Source organism: Ailuropoda melanoleuca, chromosome 7, assembly GCF_002007445.2.
Source record: "Ailuropoda melanoleuca isolate Jingjing chromosome 7, ASM200744v2, whole genome shotgun sequence".
Lineage (NCBI taxonomy): Eukaryota > Metazoa > Chordata > Mammalia > Carnivora > Ursidae > Ailuropoda > Ailuropoda melanoleuca.
In genome coordinates, this window is record NC_048224.1 from 54,641,478 (window position 1) to 54,665,143 (window position 23,666).

Here is a 23,666-nt window from a genome sequence, read left to right on the forward strand (position 1 = left end):
TTTCATGTGGGGTACACGGTTGCTTTGCTTAAGAAATTATACACACACGTCTTTTCTCGGGGCTGCTCAAGGCTTTTGACCTTTTCACAAAAATGGGCCAAAATGCATTAGTTCCTTTTATATATTTACTGTAAATAAATACTGAGATGTATTAATTTTTTGAACATGGCCTCGGACCTCCCACATGTTGATAGACACTGCTGTTCCTTAAGTGATAAACCATTTATGGCAGCAGCGTTCAGAAGTTTCGGAGAGCCATTTTTTTCCTCTCTTAAAAGCATGTGATAGAACACATTTAAAAGGCCCGTCCTTTACTCCCCAAAATGGGGGACAGCAGTGAGGAATAATTTACAGTTACCGCTGGTAGCTCAAACGACATTAAGGTTCTCCCGGGCAGCTGTACTTTGAATGTTTTATTTCATCATTATCATAAAAAGAAACCAACTGTATTTTAGGCTGGACGGAGAAGGGGGCTAAATCAAGATTTTATTTGGCATTCATGATTTTGCACCACTGCCCCAGGCTGTCTATAATTATTATCCAAATAGCTGGAGACCAGGGGCAGCTCCCCCCGGGGGCAGATGGGCTTGACCGCCAATTCCGGGATCCAGAAGGGTGAGAAGCCTGGACTGGAGGCACGGCAAGGATCCAGCAGGGCTCTTGGCTCCAAATTCACCCCTCTTCAAACTACCTGAGCCGCTGACTTAATATTGTGGATAAAACTGGGGAGACTGGCTGGTTCAGTCGGTAGAGCACGTGAGTCCTGATCTTGGGGTTTGTGAGTTCGAGCCCCATGTTGGGTGCGGGAGAGGTGACTTAAAAAACTAAAGTCTTCAAAAAATATATTTTGGGTAAAATTAAACTTATAAAATTTAATAACCTGGGTTATCTGGCCTCTCTGCCTCTTTAGTTCTTTTTTCACCTGATTACAAAAATTTGCTTGTTGCAAATAATTCCAATTTACAGAACAGTGAGGTTTAGAAAGTAAAAGTGCCTGCCCATTCCACCCTCTGACAATCACCGGGAACGTGACAACCTGGAGTCCTTAATTTGTGTTCTGTGAAAACGCTGAGAGCAGATAAGGCAGGCTGGGGCAAGTAACTGGAAACTTCCAGAAACACAGCTGCAGTGATGCCACTGAATGACACCAGCACATTACGACGATCCCCAATCGACAGCTGGCACACTTGGTGACTCTAAGTGGCAAGGAGCTCCCACCACTAGAGCACCCTTCCTTTGGACGCAGCCAGGTTAATGAGAAGCGCGCACGCGTTGGCAGCATATGAGGGAGTAAGGAGCCACTGAATAGTCTCACCTATTTTCTAGGTATTTTTGAGATCCCTAAAAACAGCAACTGGTGGAGAATCCCTGAAAACTCTAGTTGGTGAACTGGATTTCTCTAGGACTGGTCAGTGATTAGGAGTAAAACTCATCTTCCTTAGTCCTTGACTCAGCAATTCTACTTCTGGGAATTTATCCTCATGAAATCATTTTATTCATTCATTCATTCATTCATTCATTCGTGTTTACATTCATTTATTTTTTAAGTCCTCTCCACACCCAACGTGGGGCTCAAACTCACAAACCCCAAGATCAAGAATTGCATGTTCCACGGACGGAGCCAGCCAGGCGCCCCACTAATGAAATCACTTTAAATGTTCACAAAAGATATCCGTCACAGTATTATTTATAATAGACAAGAATTTGAAACAAACGCCCAGTAATGTCATTGGTTAAATATATCTCATATCCTTGATGGCCTAAGGGGCAGCCTATAAAAAAAAAAATTGTAGAAGCGTATTTAATGATTAGAAAACGTGAAAGCTGTATGTGATTTAAAACATTTTTGTAAGTTTCCAAAACAGTATTCACAGCATAATTCGATTATTGTAAAAATAAAGCATTAATAGTGATCACTTCTTACAAGAGTGATTAAGGAATATTCTATTTTGCCAAAAAGATTAGTTGAAGAAACAAATTCTAATGCTGAATTCCAGAAACTTAAAAACTGAAGAGGTATGGCTTGCCTTTGAGATCCAAAAAGAGAAAGAAGAAAGAAAGAAAGAAAGAAAGAAAGAAAGAAAGAAAGAAAGAAAGAAAGAAAGAAAGAAAAGAAAGAGAAAAAAGCTCTAAGAAGATAATGTAGTAGGAGGGATACTAACAAAGGAAGAGATGAAAAAAATTCTCTGTCTGGAGCAATGTTGTCGTATGATAAATGGCATTGTTTAAATTTCCCAGCAAACTGTTGCCTCTAGAATACATTTTCAAATTCAAGACTAAGAATGCATTTAAAAATTCCTATTCAGATGGAGTGCTGGGAGTTTTTGTTGGAGCCTTCCAGGCCTGGGACTTGCCAAAACAATGAGTCTGTCTTTGATAAATTATAAAGGCAGCTAAAATACAAAACAGAGAAAAACTTCAAAATAAGTTAACCAAAGAAATATGCTTGAAATATTTCAGCAATTTCCTGATTTTCTTTTTTCTTTTTCTTTTTTTAAACAGTCTTAGAACTTCTAGCCCCAGTATTGTAGGTTACTTTGGCGCACAGTCAGTGAAACAGAAGGAGAGAACAGGGGAAGATAGCAAATGAGACCAGCATCTCAATCCCACACCAGCCATTCAGTTGCTAAACAGTTTTAAGAAAAGGCCTTCTGTTCCCCTATACCCTGGTTGCCTTATTTGAAAAGTAGAATTTGAAATATCTATTTACTCAAGATGAGTGACCATTTCGGCTAAAAGAGAAGCCAATGTTGATATTGTTCATCTTGAGGTTGGCACAGCCCCAAGGTAGGCTGGACAAAAATTCGGGATGAGCTCAGACAGCTTGGTAAAATAGAAATCACGGTCTCCAAGACTTGTCTCTCTTCTCTTCCCTGGTTTCTATGCACTGTCATTGGCCAGAGACTTGCGTGTTCAGTTGTGGCAGGGGAGAAATTGATTATCTCTTTCTCTTCTCCCTCTCCCCTTAACAACTGCACCCCAGAATATGACACTCACAAGGTTGCAAATACATACAGCTGAAAACGACAGCCTGGATTCTAGAAAGTTAAAGCCCAAATGATCATTCTCTGTGGCAGTGGTGCTGTTGCGAAGAACAAAAATACTGAACACAGTTCTAGAAAAGACACATTCCTCAGAAGAGGAAAAAACAATCGTCATGTTACATTCCCCAGGGAAAGAAAAGAAATACAGCTTCCTGTTCTGAAGAAATCTGATGTGTTTGGTGGTAGGTTAGCAGCTATGCACCCTTAGTACCCAAGTCACAATAGATGTTGAATCAGTAAGGTTCGATACTAAAAATCTTCCAAGTGGCATTCAGCATATGTCATCAATGAGTTAAAGACATAAGACCATACGCCCTTTATTGTAATGTCGACGTTCATTTTTCTGTTTTTCTTAAGCTGGGTGACACCAAACAAAACTTCTCCAGTGGCCAGAGAAGACAACAAGGAAGCTTGTTAGAGTCTCAGGCTACGGGGCGGAGTAGGGGAAGTGCATCCTCTGAGAAACAAAATCTTAAGCTTGTATGTATTATACAGATGATACAAGAATACCCAACCCAAGTAATTAACATAAAAATTAGTTCCAGGTTGTCTGGAAGAAACCAATATAAAGCCTTGCTGGGTTTCATATAATCCTGCTTTTATGAGATTCTCAGGGAAAAAAACCATCCCTATTGAAGACACGCTCATATGAAAAAGACAATAATAATTATAAATGCACAAGGAACTAAACCACCATGAGAGGTGATACAATAGGAAAGTTATCACCATAAGAACTTGAGCTAAAAGAACAATTCGGAAGAAAATATAAAACAAGAATATTTAAGTACTCTATTTATTTATTTGAGAGAGAAAGAGAGAGAGAGCACAGGGGGAAGGGCAGAGGGAGAGGGAGAAGCAGACTCCCCACTAAGCAGGGAGCCCTATGTGGGGCTCAATCCCAGGACCCTGAGATTATGACCTGAGCCAAAGGCAGACACTTAACCGACTGAGCTACCCAGGTGCCCCCCCTTACTACTTTATTTAGTTATTCAGTTATTTGAGAGAGAGAGAGCAAGAGAGAGAGAGTGGGAAAACAAGAATATTTAAAATAATTAAAGAAATAAAAGAAGCAACAGAACTCACAAGAAAATAATAAGACATTATAAAGATGAAAAAGAACCAAATGGAATGTCTAGAAATAAAAAATAGTCACTGAAATTTTAAAAACGTAATAGATAAGTTAAATAATAGAATAATTGAAGAAAATTCATGAAGTGGCTAAGAAAGTTACACAAAATGTAATATACAGAGATAAAGAAAGGAAGGAAGGAAAATGAAGCTAGAAGGCACATGGGATAGAATGAGAAGTTTCATACACATCTGCTATGAGTCCCAGAACCAACAATTTTAAGAGAATGAAACACAGGCAACATTTGAAGAGTTAACACCTGAAAGCTTTTCCCACATTTATAAAAGGAACGAATTCCCATTTGAACTCTACGCAGAAAAAATAGAAATAAAAAAGTGTATACTTTGAAACGTCATAGTGATGCTACAAAACACCAAAGGCAAAGATAAGGTCTTAACAACCAGGGAAAGAAAGTCAAATACCCTCAAAGGAATGCAATAAGTAGACAGCCAACTTCCCAGGAGGAATGATCAATGATAAAAGACAATGGGGTGATATTTCAAAATAGGTTTAGAGAAAATAACTGTCAGCTGAGAATTCTACACCCAGCTAAACTATCACACTCACGTGAAGGCAAAATAAAGACATTTCAGGCAAATAATGAACTTACTGCTCACAAAAACCCTCATGGAAAAAAAAGTAAAACAACCTATCATCCAGGAAGGAGGAAATGTAACCCAGAAAGGAATCCTATGTAAGAAGGAACAACAGCGGGCCTGCCTTGTATGTCTACAGCTGTAAGGACGGATGGTAAACAGATGGCGCCTATGCATCCTAGTCCAGTACAATCCCCGCTTCTCCTTCTTGGCTCCCTGATACCGAGGCCTCCTGTCAATTGCTATTTATCATCTTACCCCAACTCACTATCACCTGCGTAATTCCACAGGCAAGAGCAGTGGTTAACACTGAAGAGCTCATTTAACATAATCTAGTAGTGAAGCCATATGGTCCTCTGGCAAGAACTGAATTTGAGGCATAGAAATGTGCTTCAGTCTTGGCTGTACCGTATCCAGCAGGGCCATTTTAGGCTCATGATAATTCAACACCTTAGAGACTGACCCTTCTTATCTAGGAATGGATGTAAGAATCCTACGAGGGGATTAAAACCCTTCTAGAAAATATAAAGCACTTTTCTAGTGAGTCTTTGGGGAAGGTGGTTCAGTAGCATTTCATCAGGGACACATTCATTCTGCCATTTGGCTTTTAATATCTGTCATAATCTGTTCTCATTTCATCTCTCCAGGAGATCCTACCCAGCTCCCTGTCCCACCAGGCAGGTCAACATGGGCAGCAGGTTTCCCTCGGAGCCCTGGTGGGGTTCTTTCCACTCAGTTGCTCTCTGTCTGCTCCATCTTTTCATTTTCTACACATCGTTCATCTTCACGCCCCAATTCCGTCCTCAGTCCTATCTCGACAACCTGTAATCTGCACAGAGCTTTTACAGACGCAGAATCCAAGAACGACTTTGAACTCCTAGTATTTGCTGCTTGGAGGACCAGGTGATTTTACATACGATGATTCTCATTAACCATTTTTTTAAAAACTGCTCTCGTTCTAATTATCTTCACCATGAAGTTTGGCACATAACATATGATACTCCATCCTATTCTCCAACGGACTTAAGTTTTCCTTGTCTCTCCATTTCATCATTATTGGCTAACCAGGGCCCTCATGAAAGGTACCTACTGCAATCCTATTGATGCTATGCACTCTTCGTTCAATAAATGTTCTTGCGGAATGCCCGCATGCCTAGAATGTTCAAAATATACTCAACTGATTCACTGTAGGCCGAAGGAGAACGGAGGAAGAAGGAGCCAGAAGTAAGCAAAAGAAGACACAAACAGGCAAAATACAGATGAAGACAACAGTGTTGACCAATCAACTGCAGTCCAAAAACAGGCCTCTCCTTTATGTGTATCACATCCCACTGAAGTCTCACAACAAGCCCTGGAGGTGCACAATATTATCCTTATTTCATAGACTAGGAAACACGCTCAGAGATGAAGCAAACTATCTCACGCTGTACCATTAGTGAGTGGCAGAAACAAGCTCTGAATGCACTTACTTCCGTGTAGTAGCAAGATGAGGAACGTGCTCTTGGCCAAGCAGGCCATTCACAATCGGTGAAAATTAGAATATTTTATTAAATGAGGGGCACATGGGTGTCTCAGTCAGTTAAGCGTCCAACTCTTGATTTCGGCTCAGGTGGTAATCTCAGGGTCGTGAGATCGAGCCCTGAGTCGGGCTCTGCACTGAGCATGGAGCCTGCCTGGGATTCTCTCTCTCCCTCTGCCCCTACCCCACCGCCCAAATAAAACAGAACAGACTAAAATAAAATAATTGTATTGAGTTGCATATGAAAGCCTTTAGAACAGTGAGTGCCCAGTGCGTGAAGCTATATACACTCTCACATAAACATATCAATAATGAATATCACTTTATGTATTTAATTCATTTTTATTTGATATGCATATTCATATATTCATATATAATATGAATATTTAGATTCATATCATTTTCATTTAAGTCACCTTAATCATCAGGTCTGGGGTATGAGAATGACCCATGTCTTACTGGTTCTTATTGGTTCTGCAGATTAACTTAGAGGTTTGTCCATGGTTATGCTTCTAGGAACACGAAAACAAGGCTACGGCAGATTCTCATGCCAACATTTTAATGTAAATGAAATAATGCATACTGGGAATATTTCATTGAAGAGGCCTTCTGAAGTATTTCGTCTCTATATAAATTCACTTTTGGTAGCATCTCCACCCCCAACATTCCTGATACTCCTGAGATTTTGACATTTTGACCTCCTTGTTTCTTTTTGGATATTCACCTAATCAAACTCCATTTTTTTTTAGCGTAAAAACCACTTACTTCAGAAACAAATAAATGAAAATTAATGTTTACAATATAGAGATAGTAGCAATTGGTAGCAAACGAACAAAAACTTGGAGCTGAATGCAACTTGAATACTTTTGTGTGGAACATTTAACCGCAGTAAATAACTGCATGTTTAACATTTCTATCACAGATTCATTTTTTCTAAAGTTTATTTATTTTTTTTTAGTCATCTCCACACCGAACGTGGAGCTCAAACTCATGACTCAGAGGTCAAGAGTCGCATGCTCCACCAACTGAGGCAGCCAGGTGCCCCCACAAATTCATTTTTAATGGTAAAACCAACATGGAGTGTCACAGCCTTTAAAAAAACACAAAACTCATCCTACTAATATTCACTTATGACATAGATCGAAGTTATGTCCCATTTCCAAATATAAATACATTTATTCCACGTCTACTAATTGGAGAAAATTTCCATTAAATTCCATTTCCCGTGTGAAGCACCGAGAGAGGAAAACATATCCATTACTACCCAGGACAAATATTAAGAATCGAAACAACAGAAACCATTCAGGATGTTCATTTAATACAGGCATACTGAGAGAAAAAATACACAGAATATAAACTCTACAGATAGAGACATAAACAAGAGAATAACAAAAGTGTTTTCTCTAGAATCTTTGATTTGAATATTGACCCACTTATAGCACAATATCCATTTTTGAGTCTCTTTTTAATTGTACACATTTTTCTCTCCTTGCGAATAAAAAAGCATTTTAACCCAAAAGATCAAGCTGCAGTTGCAAAATGTATTTCCTGTGTTCATACTAACCACTTCCTCTTTCAAAAATTTTTTTTTGTTTTCTAAATTGTTACAGTGAACAATTTCTTCAGATAACCAGTCAGACATTTGATATGAAACGAATTTGGGAAGAGCACTCAAGATATTACTGTGTTCAATAAAGATGTCAAACCTCATAGAGCAAAGGCAGCAAAAAAATTTAATAGTACAATTCCTTATACGTACAATGACTAAAGTAGTCATCCTGCAAGAGGCTGTTTCCCCAAATGGTAAAAAAATTTAACACTCTGCCATTCAGCTGCCTACCCTGCCAGGGCTTACGGAGCCCTCAACACGGCTTCCAAGTGCAGAAACCTTCAACTGCTACATTTAATTTGTTTTACTGAGCTAATTATCAAACCGATCATTGTTCAAAGTAAATTCCGTCATTCTTATGTAAAATTAGCATAGATTATTATTTTATTTTTCTCTTTAAAATATTCTATTATGTAACCTATGATATAATAAAAGCACATGTGTATTTTTATTATAATTAGAAACGTGAAGTTTTGTCACATACTCCTTACAATTCTACCTTCATTCATAAATGGCTCACAAGTTCCTCATCTATCTCGCAATAGGGACATCTCTGTAGAATTTTAAAACCAAGAACATTCTCAGCCACGTAGTTTAGAAGCCATAATATTACACAAAAATGGAAATGTAAACTCCCCAAGAAACTGATCCGCTCTTCTGAGTGCTGATGGTCGGGATTTGAATTTAACTTTTTTTTTTTTAATATTTTATTTATTTATTTGACAGAGATAGAGACAGCTAGCGAGAGAGGGAACACAAGCAGGGGGAGTGGGAGAGGAAGAAGCAGGCTCATAGCAGAGGAGCCTGATGTGGGGCTCGATCCCATTAACGCTGGGATCACGCCCTGAGCCGAAGGCAGACGCTTAACCGCTGTGCCACCCAGGCGCCCCTGAATTTAACTTTTAAAACATTTCCTCAACTCAGGTTATGTAACAACACTCACGAGTAAGCCCAGAAGGAAACCTCTAGAATCGTATAGAGAATTCCTCAGAATTGCGATGAATTTGAATTAAGAAGCCACGTTAACTGTTTCAAGGCAAACAGCTCCCTATAAAATTCAGCCTCTTGCAGAAAAGGCATCATACAAGATACAAGAAACTGAACCTATAAGAAGGAGAAACTGACACCAGAGTTTAAAAACATAACTTGAACTCACCAACAATTACTGTAGCTACTTGTAACCACTAACTGCAGTTTTTGTTAAACAATATCCTATTTTGCATTTAGAAATTATGTAAGAGCCAACAGTCACAAGGCGAGGGCGAATTAGAGAAAGGGAATTATTCATTGCCTGACATGGATGAACTCCCTGTAATGCATGCATTTAGAAAACACTGTTCTCTCTGTTCAGAAATATTAGTTCACATTCCATTCATTTTGATAACCTTTTCCTTTTTCATCCCAACACCACCCTAACCAACTGTGGCTCTATCAGAATGCAGAGATTTGGCGCTGCTCCTTGCCCAAGTTTGTCTGGCATGTTATTCTACCAAAGCCGTGTGACAGATAAAACCTGACTATAAAGGTTTTGTCACCAAAACACCATTGAAGAGTTGGTTAGAAGGCAAACGGGAAAATTCACAACAAAGAGAGTTGAGTACCAGGAAGAAAATGAAAGGCAAGCCCCTTACAGTCAAGGAAGCTCTGACTAGATGCTGGTGTTCACTCTACCCCCACACCTGGCCAGCACACTGTTGGTGGATAATGGGTCAGGGAATGAACGGTGAACGTGAACGCTTTGCAACTTAGGAATTCTTCAACCCGTTAAATGTTTTCTGAAAATGAGACTAAGACCATGAAATCATGATTCCATTAGAATTCCCTGAAGTTAAAAAAAAAAACAAAAAACAAAAATAGGTATAGGGTAACTCATGGCGGGGGGGTGTGCATGTGAAAACAGAAATAGACAAATTCAGAATCTAGTTGGGTAAAAAGCTGTACCAAGCAGAAGCAAAGTGCAAGAAAAGAATTAGTAGAAATAGTTTTATAAAATAAATGAATGGTTACTTAAAATTCTCATTCTTCCAAAGTAATCTCCAAACTACATAAAGGTTGAAATACTGACTCCATTAAAAAGTAATCTGTTGCCCATTTGTCTACACACCATGCTCTAAACCTGCAAAAAAGAAAAAAAAATTGGAGACTAGATGTAGAGTTTAATTGCTCAGGGTGTCAAGGAACAACGGTCCTTTGGCATCAAATCAGTTCTGATGGCGCCGGGCTTCTGAGAGAGGGGGCCAGCGAGAGACGGGCTCTCTGTACTACCAAGCATGAGCCTTAAAAATGTGTGACTTGGAACCAATAACATTCTGGTTGTCTAGGCTTTTCCATTGCACACCAATATTTTGATAGCAATGATGAAAACTGTAAGATAAAGCATCACCCACCTATCAGTTAAAGGCATACCAAAAGGCTTTACTGGGGTAAGTAAAGATATTTTAAACAGAAAACAAAAAGTACCAATCTTTTAAAAAATATATACTGGTAAATTGGACTTTATTAAAATTGGTAAGTTGTGTTCATCAAAAGAAGCCAGACACAAAAGTAAACTGTATAATTATATACATACCTGTGAACATATGTATAAACACACATATATACGCACTCATGAAAAATACCTATATACCAAAAGGAAGAAAATCTATTTTTATTGATTTATTTTAAGATTTTATTTATTTATTTGCAAGAGAGAGAGCATGAGCGGGGTGGAGAGGGGCAGAGGGAGAGGGGGAAGCAGACTCCCTGCTGAGCGGGGAGCCTGCCATTGGGCTTGATCCCAGGACCCCAAGATCATGATCTGAGCTGAAGGCAGATGACCTGAGCTTAACTGACAGAGCGTCACCCAGGAGCCCTGAAAATCTGTTTTTAAAATGAGCAAAAGATTTGGTCACTTCACAACAGAGGTTGTGCACATGGCCCCAAAAACGTTCAACATCATTCTTCACCCAGAAAATGCAAGTGCAAATTACAACCCCTGCCAGATTCCACTCCGCACTCATCCCGGAGGCTGAAATAAAAAGACTGATAAACACCTGTCATTGGGGAGGGTGAGGCGCAAGCCCCTGGGGAGTGTCCGTTGGTACAGCCACCTCATCAGGCTCTTTGACAGCACGCCAGAGCCAGGCACACACCTACGACCCAGGATGCCACACCCATGTATATACCCAAGGACAGTGAGAGACCCTGTGCACCAATAGCCATGTATAAAAATCTTCATGGTAGCTTTTTCCTTAGTTTAGCCTCAGTCTGGAAGCAATCCAAATGGCCACGAACAGAAGAATGGATCAACAGATCACGGTATGTCCACACATGGAATACCACATGGCAATCACAAATGGACAACACAAAGTACCACCATACGCAACAAAAATATGAATCTCACAAACATAACATTGAGTCAGAGAAGCCAGACAGAAGAATATGTTTTGAACAGTTTGTAGGAAGTACAGAAGCAGGCTAAACTGATATGACCTCTATACAACAGAAGTCAGGATAATAGTTACCTTTGGGGTGGGGGAGTGTTCAAGGGAGCCTGTTGGGGTTCTAGAAATGTCCCCTATGTTAGGTGGTGACCCATGATTTCATATATGTGTGAAAACTCATTGAGCTGTCCACTTACCATGTGGCCACTTTATTGTATGTAAATTCACCTCAATAAAAAACTTTTTTTAAAAAAGTAAGCTCTATGCCCAATGTGGGGCTTGAACTCATGACCCCAAGATCAAGACTTGCATGCTCTACCAAGTGAGCCAGCGAGGGGCCCCAATAAAAAAAACTATTTTAAATGTTCTAGAAGGACCCATATCAAGTGGCAAGAGTGATCACCTGTGAGGAGGGCCTGGGATGGGGGAAGGTGGACAGCACAGAATACTTTCGCCTTATCCTCATTATTATTTTACAAGAGAATCCTACATTGGAGTAAGACATATATGGTTTGATTTTTCTATGTTCCCTCACAGTCCTTGGACTTCTCAATATACTCAATATACACAAAACAGATAGTAAGGACTATATTTTCCAACTCATTAAAAGGGAGGAAAAAAGGGTCTGGTTTTACCTTCAACTTAAGCACCTGGGTCATGAGCAAAAGGATGACCTATTCTTTTTTTTTTTTTAAATAAAGATTTTATTTATTTATTTGACAGAGAGAGAGACAGCCAGTGAGAGAGGGAACACAAGCAGGGGGAGTGGGAGAGGAAGAAGCAGGCTCCCAGTGGAGGAGCCTGATGTGGGGCTCGATCCCAGAACGCCGGGATCACGCCCTGAGCTGAAGGCAGACGCTTAACGACTGAGCCACCCAGGCGCCCCACGGAAGACCTATTCTAATATAATTGGTTCTTTTGCAAATCCAGATCACCTCATTCCGAATCACTAGAGCTCATGTTAAGTCTTCAAGTTCAAACCTTTCTGACAGCTGCATCTTGGCAAAGGAAAAGAGACTGCATACTTCCCTGAACTTCATCACCAATAAAATCCATTCCATTGAGCTCCTTCCTTCCTTCATCCTCCTCACAACATCCAAATCTATTCACTTGCCCAGAGATAAAACTACTAGGTTTTTTTAGGTCTATTTTATAAATATAAATTTATTTTTAGTTAAACTGGCTGCCTCAAGGACAACACAAACCCTCTTGTAAGCGAATTACTAGATATCTGGCCACTCACTGACGCTGAACACAAAGCAAAGGTCTACGGATGCCCCACAAGGACCTGGACGGACTGAGATTATTTGAACACAGTGCTTACGAAAAGTGTGGGGCATTTAATTTTAAAAAAAGAAGAAAATCAGGCTCAAACCCAGATCCTAAGTAGTTTAGAAGATGCACGCATGTCAGCTTCACATCACCTGTAACATCACACCTGAATGTAATTTAGCGAAGTCCATTCTGCTGATGGTGGGAAGGGTTACGTCTTTGTAAACACAGTCAGATGGTTCCAAGTGTTGCAGAGCCGACTGCAGCACAAGAGAGGGTGAGTTCTTTCTAACACAATTGGATAATTGAATCATTTGCGGAAACTGGGGGAAAAGACATTTATATGAGATTCAAAGACTGTCAGAAGTCACAAAGGGAAATTACATTATGTAGCAATAAGAACTGAAACACCACATCCTTTTAGCTTGATACTGACAAGAGGCTTCACTGGCGATAAAACGGAGCACTGATATAACAGTCAAACTGCTGTTTGCTTGGGGAAATTACAGTGCTCCGAGTCACACTCTTAGGCAAAATAACTTATGAATTCCAATGTTTTGACACTGCTCTACCTGCTTCAATGTTGTGATGCTAAAATTGGGTAATTTATCATATCCTTGGAGAGGAGCTAAGTGGTACTTGCACAAAAATAACAAAGTGATGCTTTCGGGATACGAAAAAACAACATATCCTTGGAAATAGGAAAAGAGTCAAGGAGAACAATTCAATTTGGCCAGGACCTATCAGAAAGTCCTAAAGCCATAAGTGGACCCAGCAACTGCACTTTCAATAACTAACTTGGGTCCGACCTGAGGGAGAAAAACAAAGAAATCAAATAATCATGGAAATTTCTGAACCACACAAAGGGCCAGAACTCACACAGCATGTGTGGATCTCAAACCCCCAGTTGGAAATTTAGATTGACGTAGTCCCGGCTTGGTAGCGAACCCAAGGAATGCCAGCTCCCTGGAGAGCTCACTTTAAACCTTGGCCACAGATAAAATCCCAAGGAACACATATTCATAATCACACGGTCTGTTCTGTACCTCACATGGTTTTCTGCTGTGATTTATACCTTTTTATAGGACTGAAATATAGGGCCATGACCTTCATGTAACATAAAAGCCTTGCTAGTTTATATGTAATTTTCACAGTATGTTAATGTTAACTGGGAAGATATTTCCCCCTGTGTGAAAACCATGGATAACTACCAAAAACTACCATTTGGATCAGATTTTTCATTTTAATTAAAGTAGTCTCACCAGAAATGAATGCTCCCAAGAAACTACATCTATGAAATTCCTAATACTCTGAAAGACCCGCATCTTGAAGGACAATGGCTGTGGTGCTCAATGCAGATGCCTAGTTTTACTAGGGTTGCTGTTTTGTTGGTGTTCTGGTTACAAAGTTCTCTAACTATTGAGTGATCTGTTTCTGGGCCTATTTTCCCCAGAAGTCCTGTTTATTTTTTTAGCAGTATTTTTGTAGAATGTAAGGTTTACGGCAGTGCATTTATAGCATTATAGCAGAAATGTATGTATCACAAAAATACACAAGGAAACGAGTCACCATGAGCAAGTCAGCAGAAACAACAAATTGAAGAATCAGGCCCACGAAGATTGTAGATACTGAAATAATTAAATAGGGAATATAAAATTGGGATATTAAATACGTTTCAAGAAGTAAAATATGACATGAAAGAGTGACAAAGTCACAAGAAATAAACAAAAGGATGAAACAGATTTTAAAGAGAGCCTAAAGGAACTTTTATTTTTTTTTTTATTTTTTTAAAGATTTTATTTATTTATTTGACAGAGAGAGAGACAGCCAGTGAGAGAGGGAACACAAGCAAGGGGAGTGGGAGAGGAAGAAGCAGGCTTCCAATGGAGGAGCCTGATGTGGGGCTCGATCCCAGAACTCCGGGATCACGCCCTGAGCCGAAGGCAGACTCTTAACGACTGAGCCACCCAGGCGCCCCCTAAAGGAACTTTTAGAAGTGAAAATGTAACAACTGAGATTCGAGAACTAATGGGCGCATTAAACCACAGATTAGACACAGTTTAAGAGAGAATTAGTGAAATGAAAATTATATCTGAAGGAATTACATGGGGTACAGCAGAGAAAGACAAAGAGATGAGAAATAGAAATACAGGTTAATAGGCAGAGAGGATACAGAGTAGAAGTTTTAATTTGCACCTAATAATCGGAGTTCCAGATGAACTAGCAGAATGAGAGATAGACATGTGGGGAAAACTCTAACCAGGAGCCAATAAACTCACCGAATCAAAAGCAAGATAAAAAAGAAATTCACAGCTAGATACATTATAGTGAAATTTCAGTGAAGAACTAAGACCAAAAAAATATATCGCCATAGTTACCAAGAAGAAAAGCCATTATCTCCAAAGGATTAACAGTTACACTGACTTCTTCCCTGCTGCGACTTAACACAAATGACAGCCAGAAGATGGTAGAATTAAGTTCGTCCTCCAGGTACAATACAATCGCCCTAGGATTATGTACATGGAGAAATCATCTTTCAAGAATGAGAGTGACGATCATTCCAATCAAACAAAAACTGAGATTTTACTGCAATAAATCTCTGCTAAAGGCACCTCCAAAGGGTGTCCTTTGGGAAGAGGGAATAAGATCCCAGATATAAAAAGAAATGTGAACAAAGAAAGTAGAAAGCATACTTATAGGACTGTATAAAATTACAAAAGCCTAACTTGTATAATGGAACCCCAAATACTCACAAATAAATTGCAGTAGTCAAAGGGAGCTGGTTTAGTTAAAGGGTTGTTTGGGAAAACATTAGTAAAGATTCCAAATTACTTCATAGTTTAGGTTGAATACGTATGTTAAAATATCTAGGCTAACCAATAAAAGCACAGAAAGAGAACACATAATCTCCAAAGTGGCATAGGCCAAAGACGAACGAGAAAAGCAAAACAAAACAAAAATTTCAAAACTCAAGGAGGCAAGAAACAAAAAGGGTCAGAGCAAGAGGTAAGGGAACCCAGAGAAAGTGAGACAAAGAGAAAATAAGATGAGATGGTGTATATGAACCCAAACTCTCCGGGGAGAGGTAAAGACCATCAGACTGGATGAAAAAGAAATCTAACCATGTGCCTGCCATTCATGAGGGAGCCATCCAAAGATGAGGACAAAGAAACATGTAGAGTAAAAGTTTGGGAAAGATTTGCCAGGCAAACACTAGCCCAACGAGCTGGTACAGATCAGGCAAACAGACTTCAAGGCATAAAACATAACTGCAGACGGAAGTTCACTACACATGGATGAAAAGTCAAAACACACTGAAGATACTATAATTCTAAAATTTATTTATTAAAAGCTTTCTTTCTTTCTTTATTTAAATTTTTAAAGTGATCTCTATGCCCAACATGGGGCTCAAACTCAGGCCCCCGAGATTAAGAGTCACATGCTCTACCAAGTTATCCAGCTAGGCAGCCCTAAAATTTATTTTTTAATAAAATAACTTCATAATAGAAGAAAAAAATGGAGAGAAAATGACAAATCTTCCACTGTCATCCTCATGACAGTTAACTCAGGGATCACTGGCCGCTGCAGGAAATGGCTTTGAGTCCCTTGTACATATTAACACCGTTAATACTCCCATCGATCCTGTTCCTTTGTGTTCCCTTTTTACAAACAGGAAAAGTAAAGCACAAAGAAGTAACATATCTCTGTCAAAAAGCGATACAACAAATGGCAAAAAAAAATCTGCATGACGGGAAGATTTGCATAGCATCATTGGCAAGTTGGATCTAATGAAAATACATAGAAATGGATAATACACATTCTTTTCAATTACTTACAGAATGCCAATAAAAGCTGACCACGTACTGGGCCATAACACAAGTCTCAACAAACACCCTAGAGGCAAACTCAGACTTTCTGGAGCAATGATGCAATTACACTATAGAAATCAATAATGAAAAGATAAGTTTAAATGTGCCATACAATTGGACATTTTTATTTATTTTAAAGATTTTATTTATTTATTTGAGAGAGAGAGTAGGAGAGAGAGCATGAGAGGGGGGCTTGGTGAGGGGCATAGGGAGCAGGAGAAGCTAAGCAGGGAGCCAACATGGGGCTTGATCCCAGGACCCTGGGATCATGACCTGAGCCCAAGGCAGACACTTAACTGACAGAGCCACGTGGGTGCCCACAACTGGACATTTTTAAATAGGCTTCCAAATAAATCAAAGAAGAGATTCAACAGTAAAGGAAATGAAAAGTATCTCAAAATAAACAATAGTAGTACTCCATACCAAAATTCATGGGTTGCAGATAAAATTGTATGTAAGTGGGAAATGTGTTACTTTTTTTTAAAGTAGGCTCCCAACGTGGAGCTTGAACTCACGATCCTGAGATCAAGACCTGAGCTGAGATCAAGAGTAGGACGCTGAACTGACGGAGCCACCAGGCGCCCTGAGAAAAGTGTTGCATTTCTAATGTTCATATTAGAAAAGGTGAAAAAATGAAATGAGGTAAGCAAGAAGAAAGAAATCTCTGAAAAGGCAAGAGAATACATCCAAAGAAGAGGAAAACGAAGAAGAAAAAGAAACTAAATGAAATAGAAAATAAAAGTAGACAAGGGAAGCTCCACAATGATAAATTTGGGGTTCTCGGAAAACGAGAATAAAAATGATTTCAGAAACCCGATCCTCCAAAAGAGAAAATGGTACAAATAGGCAGGACTGGGAGTCAACAAAGGCGGGAACACAACAACACAGGCAGCAAACACTAAGGGGAGAGATATTACGGTCAACTTTAAGGCAATAAATTTGAAAGCTTAGGATGAAGTGGGTCTATGTTTAGAAAAATACAACCCACCAGTATCCACCAAAGAAGAAGCAGATGACAATGAAGGAATTGACTCAGTAGTTAAGAGACTTTCCCACAGTGAAGTATTATGAAACATTCAAGAAACAATTAATTTCAATTTACATGTATTATTTCAGAGAATAGAAAAAAAGCAACACTCTGAAACTCTTTAAGTAAAGCAAACTAGGATGGACAAGAAAGAAATATAGATCAATTTCAATGGGAATAGAGTCAAAACTCTTGAGTAAAATATTAACAAAACAGATTAAGTTTATGTATTTAAAAAACATAATTCAGATTATGTATTTTAAAAAATTTATGTATTCAGAAAAATCCTACTTGGATTTGTCACAGGAATGCTAATACGGTTCAATATAAGAAAACCAACTCATGTAATCTATCGCATTAATGGATTAAAGGAAGCAGAGAAAGTATTCCATGGTACTCAACATCAAGTCAAGTTGAAAAAAACCTCATGACAAAAAAGGAAAAGAAGGGAATCCCTTAGCTTGATAAAGGGTTTATTAAAATTGAGCTTAATGGAGAAACTCTCTTCATTATCAAAAATGGAGATAAGAAGGTCCACACCAACTGCTTCTGCCAGCATAATGGCGGTCATGACCAACAAAACGAGATAAGAAAAATAAATAAAAGGCATAAGGATTGAAAAAGAAGAAACAAAACTGCCATTATTTGCTGGTGATAGGATTGTCTCTATAAAAAAAAAACCCATGAAGAACCCAAAGTGGAAATAAAAAGAGTTTAGCAAGACATCTGCCTCTAACCTTAATATATAAAAGTCACGTGTTCTATACTCCATGTGAATTAAGTAAAAAACATAATAGCGAATGAAAAAAAAATCAAGTCCGAAGAAAATAAATGAAAGCATGATTTTGGTTATATAATGCGGGAAAAGAGGCAAAATTATAAATACACTCTTTGGAAATACATACATCTGTGGTAAAGCTGGGACACACAGCAAGGAGGGGATTAACACCAAATTAAGGAAAAAATACACCTGTGGGGTGGGGCTCGGGAGCAGGAAGTTACGGTCGGACTTCAAAGGCATCAATAAGATTTTCTTTCTTAAGCTAGCTTAGAAGTGTTCCTTTGGTTCTTATTCTTCATACTGTATATATACTTTATATATATTATACTATACAATACACAGTATCTTTTTTTTTTTTTAAGAAAAGGCTCTGAAAGGTAAAATACCTTTTATTAACAATAGTTGGATGTTTTATTGTTTTGTTTTTTCCTCTTTAGCTGCTTGCAATTTCAGGTATTTCTGGAATAAAGCATGGACAGCTTTTATATTAAGAAAAGGTCATAAAAGTAATTTCTTTAAAAAAAAACCCTTTAAATGAATAAAAATCACTCTGATTTTACATTTAGGATAGTAAAATATTTGATAAAGAATGCATACCTTTGCTAGGTATGTGACGCATCTACTGATATACCTCATTTAGCCCCAAACGATTTTTTGATGAACTCGGGATCAATCCATTTTATCTGAGTCACATTTTATTAAATCCTTAGGGGAGTGGGATTTTCACAGGAACTTATGACAAATTGACAGTAATTTACGGTAACTTTATCAGCACGTTAATATATCTTTCGGTAAACTATCCCCATTCCAGCCCAAAGAGAGACATCGAGGACGTATATTTTAATTTATTAGATAATTATCGAGGAAGGCGTGCCACAATATACCTAGGCTTTCAGCAGGGAATTTGGCAGCCTTGGACAAATAACTAAATAGCCCACACTATTTTCCATCGAAACTCATCTCCCGTGAATCTGGCAAAAGTGAAAGAAATCTATGAAAACGTTGTGCTTCTCCCCGCGCTGTGGATGCCCAAACAGCCCCAGGCAGCCATGGGATGAATACAGCCGTGTATTTAACAGTCTAATGCTGTTTACACTGTATTGATGACTTTTAGAAAAAGAAAACTCAGCTTCTAGGGAAAAACAGCTATGGAACCACAAGAAGGGACAGTACGAGCTTAATCACACTCCAAACCGCGACATGAGTCCATTTAGAGAAGAGCCCTTGATGGGACGCCCAGATGCAACGAGCTCACCTCGAAAGTCAGGCCAGCCTGCACACCCCTTTATCTCCCCAACGGAAGCATTCTGAGCAGCAGAGCTCTTCCAGATGGTGGGGAACCAGTCTGCTTTGGCTTTTAAAGGGGCTGACTTTTTCTTTGAAAAGCCATTAAGGGAAAGCCACAGCCTCCGGAAACCACCCCGCTGAGAGCCACTCCTAGGCTAAGTCTCAGAGTCATCAACCTGGGGACAACGTAAGTCCACAAACTGCTCCAATCACAACACTGGAGACTCCCCAAAAGTCAGCTTCTGGTCCCCACGATGGGTGACACAAAATGCTAACAGCTGATCCCAGGCTGAGTGGCCTTTTGTGGTGATGTGGGAAAGGAGAGCTTGGGGACAGGCAGGGGGAGGAGTAGCCACAGGCACAAGAGGAAGTGAAAGAAGAGAGCTCACTTTCACCTCACCTTTTCAACATCTGCTTTGGTGACGTTGATGTCAGCGTCCATCTTCTCAAAGTACTGCTGTGCCCTGTCGGCCTCTTTGCAGTCACGTTCAAATCGTCTTTTACTCTGAAAGCAGAGGCAAGTGGTAGCAGGAGAGCAGTTGTGAATGAAACCTTGCGATTCCTATGAGAACATATCATTTTGTCTCAATCCCCCAGAGAGCTTTCTCCCCTGAGCTGGTTGGGTGTATGTCCTAATGTCAAAGAGTTATTCTAAAATCTGCTTTTATTTCCACCCCCGCTGTCTAAACTTTGTGTTTTCCAGATGAGGTTTTTTTTTTTTTTAAAGATTTTATTTATTTATTTATTTATTTGACAGAGATAGAGACAGCCAGAGAGAGAGGGAACACAAGCAGGGGGAGTGGGAGAGGAAGAAACAGGCTTCCAGCGGAGGAGCCTGATGTGGGGCTCGAACCCAGAATGCCGGGACCACGCCCTGAGCCGAAGGCAGACGCTCAACGACTGAGCCACTCAGCGCCCCTCCAGATGAGTTTTTAGAAAAACACTCTGCTTGAGCTTTTTGGGCTCCACACTTTGCTCTGGATAATGGTGTCTAGAAACAAATGCGATTCCCACTGGAGAAATCTCTAAAGGCAACCCTTGGTGCTTTTGTTCTGCACTCACGGATCGATGCAGGTTCACGTTCAGATTAGAAAGTCTACAGGCATTTCTGAGCTGTGTGTCGTCTACTTACTGATTCGAGTTGTTTCCAGCAGATCTCTATGTGCTGTTGTGCCTTCCGCCCATCGTGGAAGTACTGGAAGCAGAAAACACACGGGGATTAGCACCCCTCTTTAAAATCATATTTCATTTTCTCTAAGTAGTCTCCACGCCCAACATGGGGCTTGAACTCATACCCCTGAGATCAAGAGTCATGTGCCCTACCGACCGAGCCAGCCAGGCACCCCCTCAATCATATTTAAATACGGACTGTCTAGCACATGCACTCCAAAGAAAGGTAAGGGTTAAAAAATAAAGAGGAAGTGAAAACGCAAACAGTCACAGAGTTCCCTTTAAAACTTCAGATATGGTAATATTGAATTCCAAGACCTACATAACAGCACTTGGAAAAATGACAGGAATGTTCGTTAAGACAGCCATCACTTAGATATTTATTTTAATTGGTTTGAGGAGGAATTCACGTACCACACGATTCGCCCATGTAAGTTGTACAAGGCAATGCTCTTTGGTCTTTGGTGTAGTCACAGAAATTATGCAACCACAATCAATTTGAGAACATTTTTATCCTCCCAAAAAGAGAGCCTGTATCTCTTAGCTGTCATCCCTCCCCAGCCCTAGGCAACCACCACTCCACTTTCTGTCTTTATAAATCGGCTTGTTCTGGATTATTTCCTATGAATGGACTCATGCAAAATGAGGTCTTCTGTGACTGACATAACGTTTCCATTAGTACATAATGTTCACTTAGCAGAATGTCTTCAAGGTTCATCCGTGTTGTCACATGTATCAGTACTTTATCTCTTTTTACTGCCAAGTGACACTCCATTGTACGGATGTATACACATTTTGTTTACCCGTCCACAGTTGATGAACATTGGCGTTTTCCCAGTTTGGGGCTATTATAAATGCTGCCGCTGCAAACATTTGTGTAAAACTTTTCTGTGCATGGACGTTTCCATTACTTAGACCTTTTTAGATCTAAAAATAAATTCACTCCCCCTGCTATCTGCAAAGGCCCTGAGGCAGGTAAGTGCCTTGTGTTGACTAGTAAGAATGCTAGGGGGCTAGACCAGGGTGAGCTTCAAGAATATCAGGAGACGGGGTCAGAGAAGAAAGGACCAGACTGCGTAGAGTCTTGTTGACTTGTGGGGAGCCATGGGTCACCCCAAGTAGAGAGGTGCCATGGTATGAAGGAAGGTTCCAGGTAGGAGCCTCTCTCCAACCCTGGCGACAGGGGACTTGGACCACAGGGTAGCATGCAGGTGATGAGCAGGGGTCAGACCCTAGGTGTCCTTTGGTCAGGAAAACCCCAGGATCACATGTAAGCTGAGAACTGAGGTGTCAGGGTGACTCTGAGGTTGCTGGTTGGAACTTCAGGAGAGGAGGGACTGAGAGAGGCAGGTCTGAGGGGAATCAGACACAGTTTTAGACGTGTGAGGGTGACATTCTAGGAGACCCCCAAGTGGAGAGCCTCACAGGTACTTGGTTGGCTGTGGGAGAGCTCAGAGAGTGGTCAACGCTAAAACGACCAGTGTCATCAGCGTCAAGTGGGTGCCTAGTGCTGAGCCACAGCCTGGACGAGATCACAAAGGAGACGAGATCCCAAGGAAAGACCAGCTAGAAACTCATGGAAATATTAAGAAAATGGTGTCCTTTTTATCCAGGGGCCTAAAATCACCAGTGTTTCCTGAATCCTGTCATAGCCTTCAACTGTGACGTCACCAACTTTGTCAATGTGGTGGGAGTTTCCCAGATCTGTTCTCCACCCTGTTCTGTGTCCCCAGAGGCCGACCCGCATGGACTGCATGCAGGATCTCTTACCCTCCGGCTCTGTCAGATTTGCCACAGAAGTTCTGGCATATCAGGGGGCAGGAATTGGTAGCTACCTGCAGTTTGCTCTCGCTAAGATGCTCTGGGTCCTCGACCCAAGGCCACAGCTCCCATCAGGCACTCCTGCTTGCCTATAAAGTGCCTGCAATGCTCCCCTGCCCCTGTCAGACCGAGGGGGCCACAGTAGCTCCCCGCCCTGACTAGACCCGGCCCCTATTGCTTCTCCTGAACCCTCTCCACAGCAAGGTAAATGCTCCTTTTACTAGACAACCTTCTGTCAATGACTGGGCTTGAATGGGCCGTCTGTGTTCCGATGGACAAGGTAAACCTCGATGGTGGGGGGTTCCATGGCCAGAAAGCAAACAGAAAGCATGACCGATGGAACAGGTCTCGTCAGCACAGCCTCGGGCCTTTCCATCCCCCCTAGTCAGAGCCTGGGGCAGGGCTGAGTCACAAAGGAGGGCTGGGGAGCCGGGAGGACAGGAAGGAGGAGACCAAATCAGATTTTTTTAAGAACAGCTCTCTTTTATAAGGGAGTGTTTTCTTGTCTCTCTTTTCAGGTCATGTTTCACCACTTTAAGCTCCTTTTTACGGCAAGTTTTACCCATCTAGCATTTTTTTTTTTTTTTTTGGTCTCTATGAATACAAGAGGAGCCCCCTGGGGACTTCATTCCTCAAGTTTCATAACAGACACAGGGATGAAAACAAACAGAGATTGAGTCTAAGGCTAGAAATAAGCAAGACAGGATCGAGGCCCTGGAAGTAAGAAGGAGAGCTGAGGGCAGAGCTAGGAAAATCCTGAACCTGGGAGGAAGTACAAAATGCAAGTGGGTTTTCTGAAAGCCACATATATCACTTTAACATGGAACGGTGGGCAGGAGTGAGGGAGGTCCTGGGGAAGGGGGAAGCTAGAGGCAGACAGGGAGGCAGAGAAACAGGCTTAGCCGAGCCCTCTCAGCGAGGCCCCAGGGCTCCTGGAGTCCTGCCCGGTCAGGAGCCACGTTCCTGAATTGTCAAGAGGACGGAGGATCCCCCATTTCGCAAGCAGGATCACCGTGTTCTGCGATTTGCTGAAAAGATCTCCCCATCCCCCCCACCCCAGTTTTACTTTGAGATTTAAAGACAGACTAAAGGGGGGAAAGAAAACACCTTAGCACCAAAC

General features: G+C 40.6%; 1 protein-coding gene across 8 annotated transcripts in view; it reads right to left on the reverse strand.

Annotated features, from left to right (window-relative positions):
* FNBP1 (formin binding protein 1) overlaps window positions 1-23,666 on the reverse strand; it is a 135,286-nt gene that overhangs the window by 38,371 nt on the left and 73,249 nt on the right. For all 8 annotated transcript variants that reach the window (XM_019795266.2, XM_019795275.2, XM_011219705.3 and 5 more), the window contains exons 5-6: window positions 20,688-20,750; window positions 19,956-20,060 (exon numbers count right to left, since the gene is read on the reverse strand). In XM_019795266.2, the coding sequence (XP_019650825.1) occupies window positions 19,956-20,060; window positions 20,688-20,750 (168 nt within the window). The remainder of the gene's footprint in view (window positions 1-19,955; window positions 20,061-20,687; window positions 20,751-23,666) is intronic.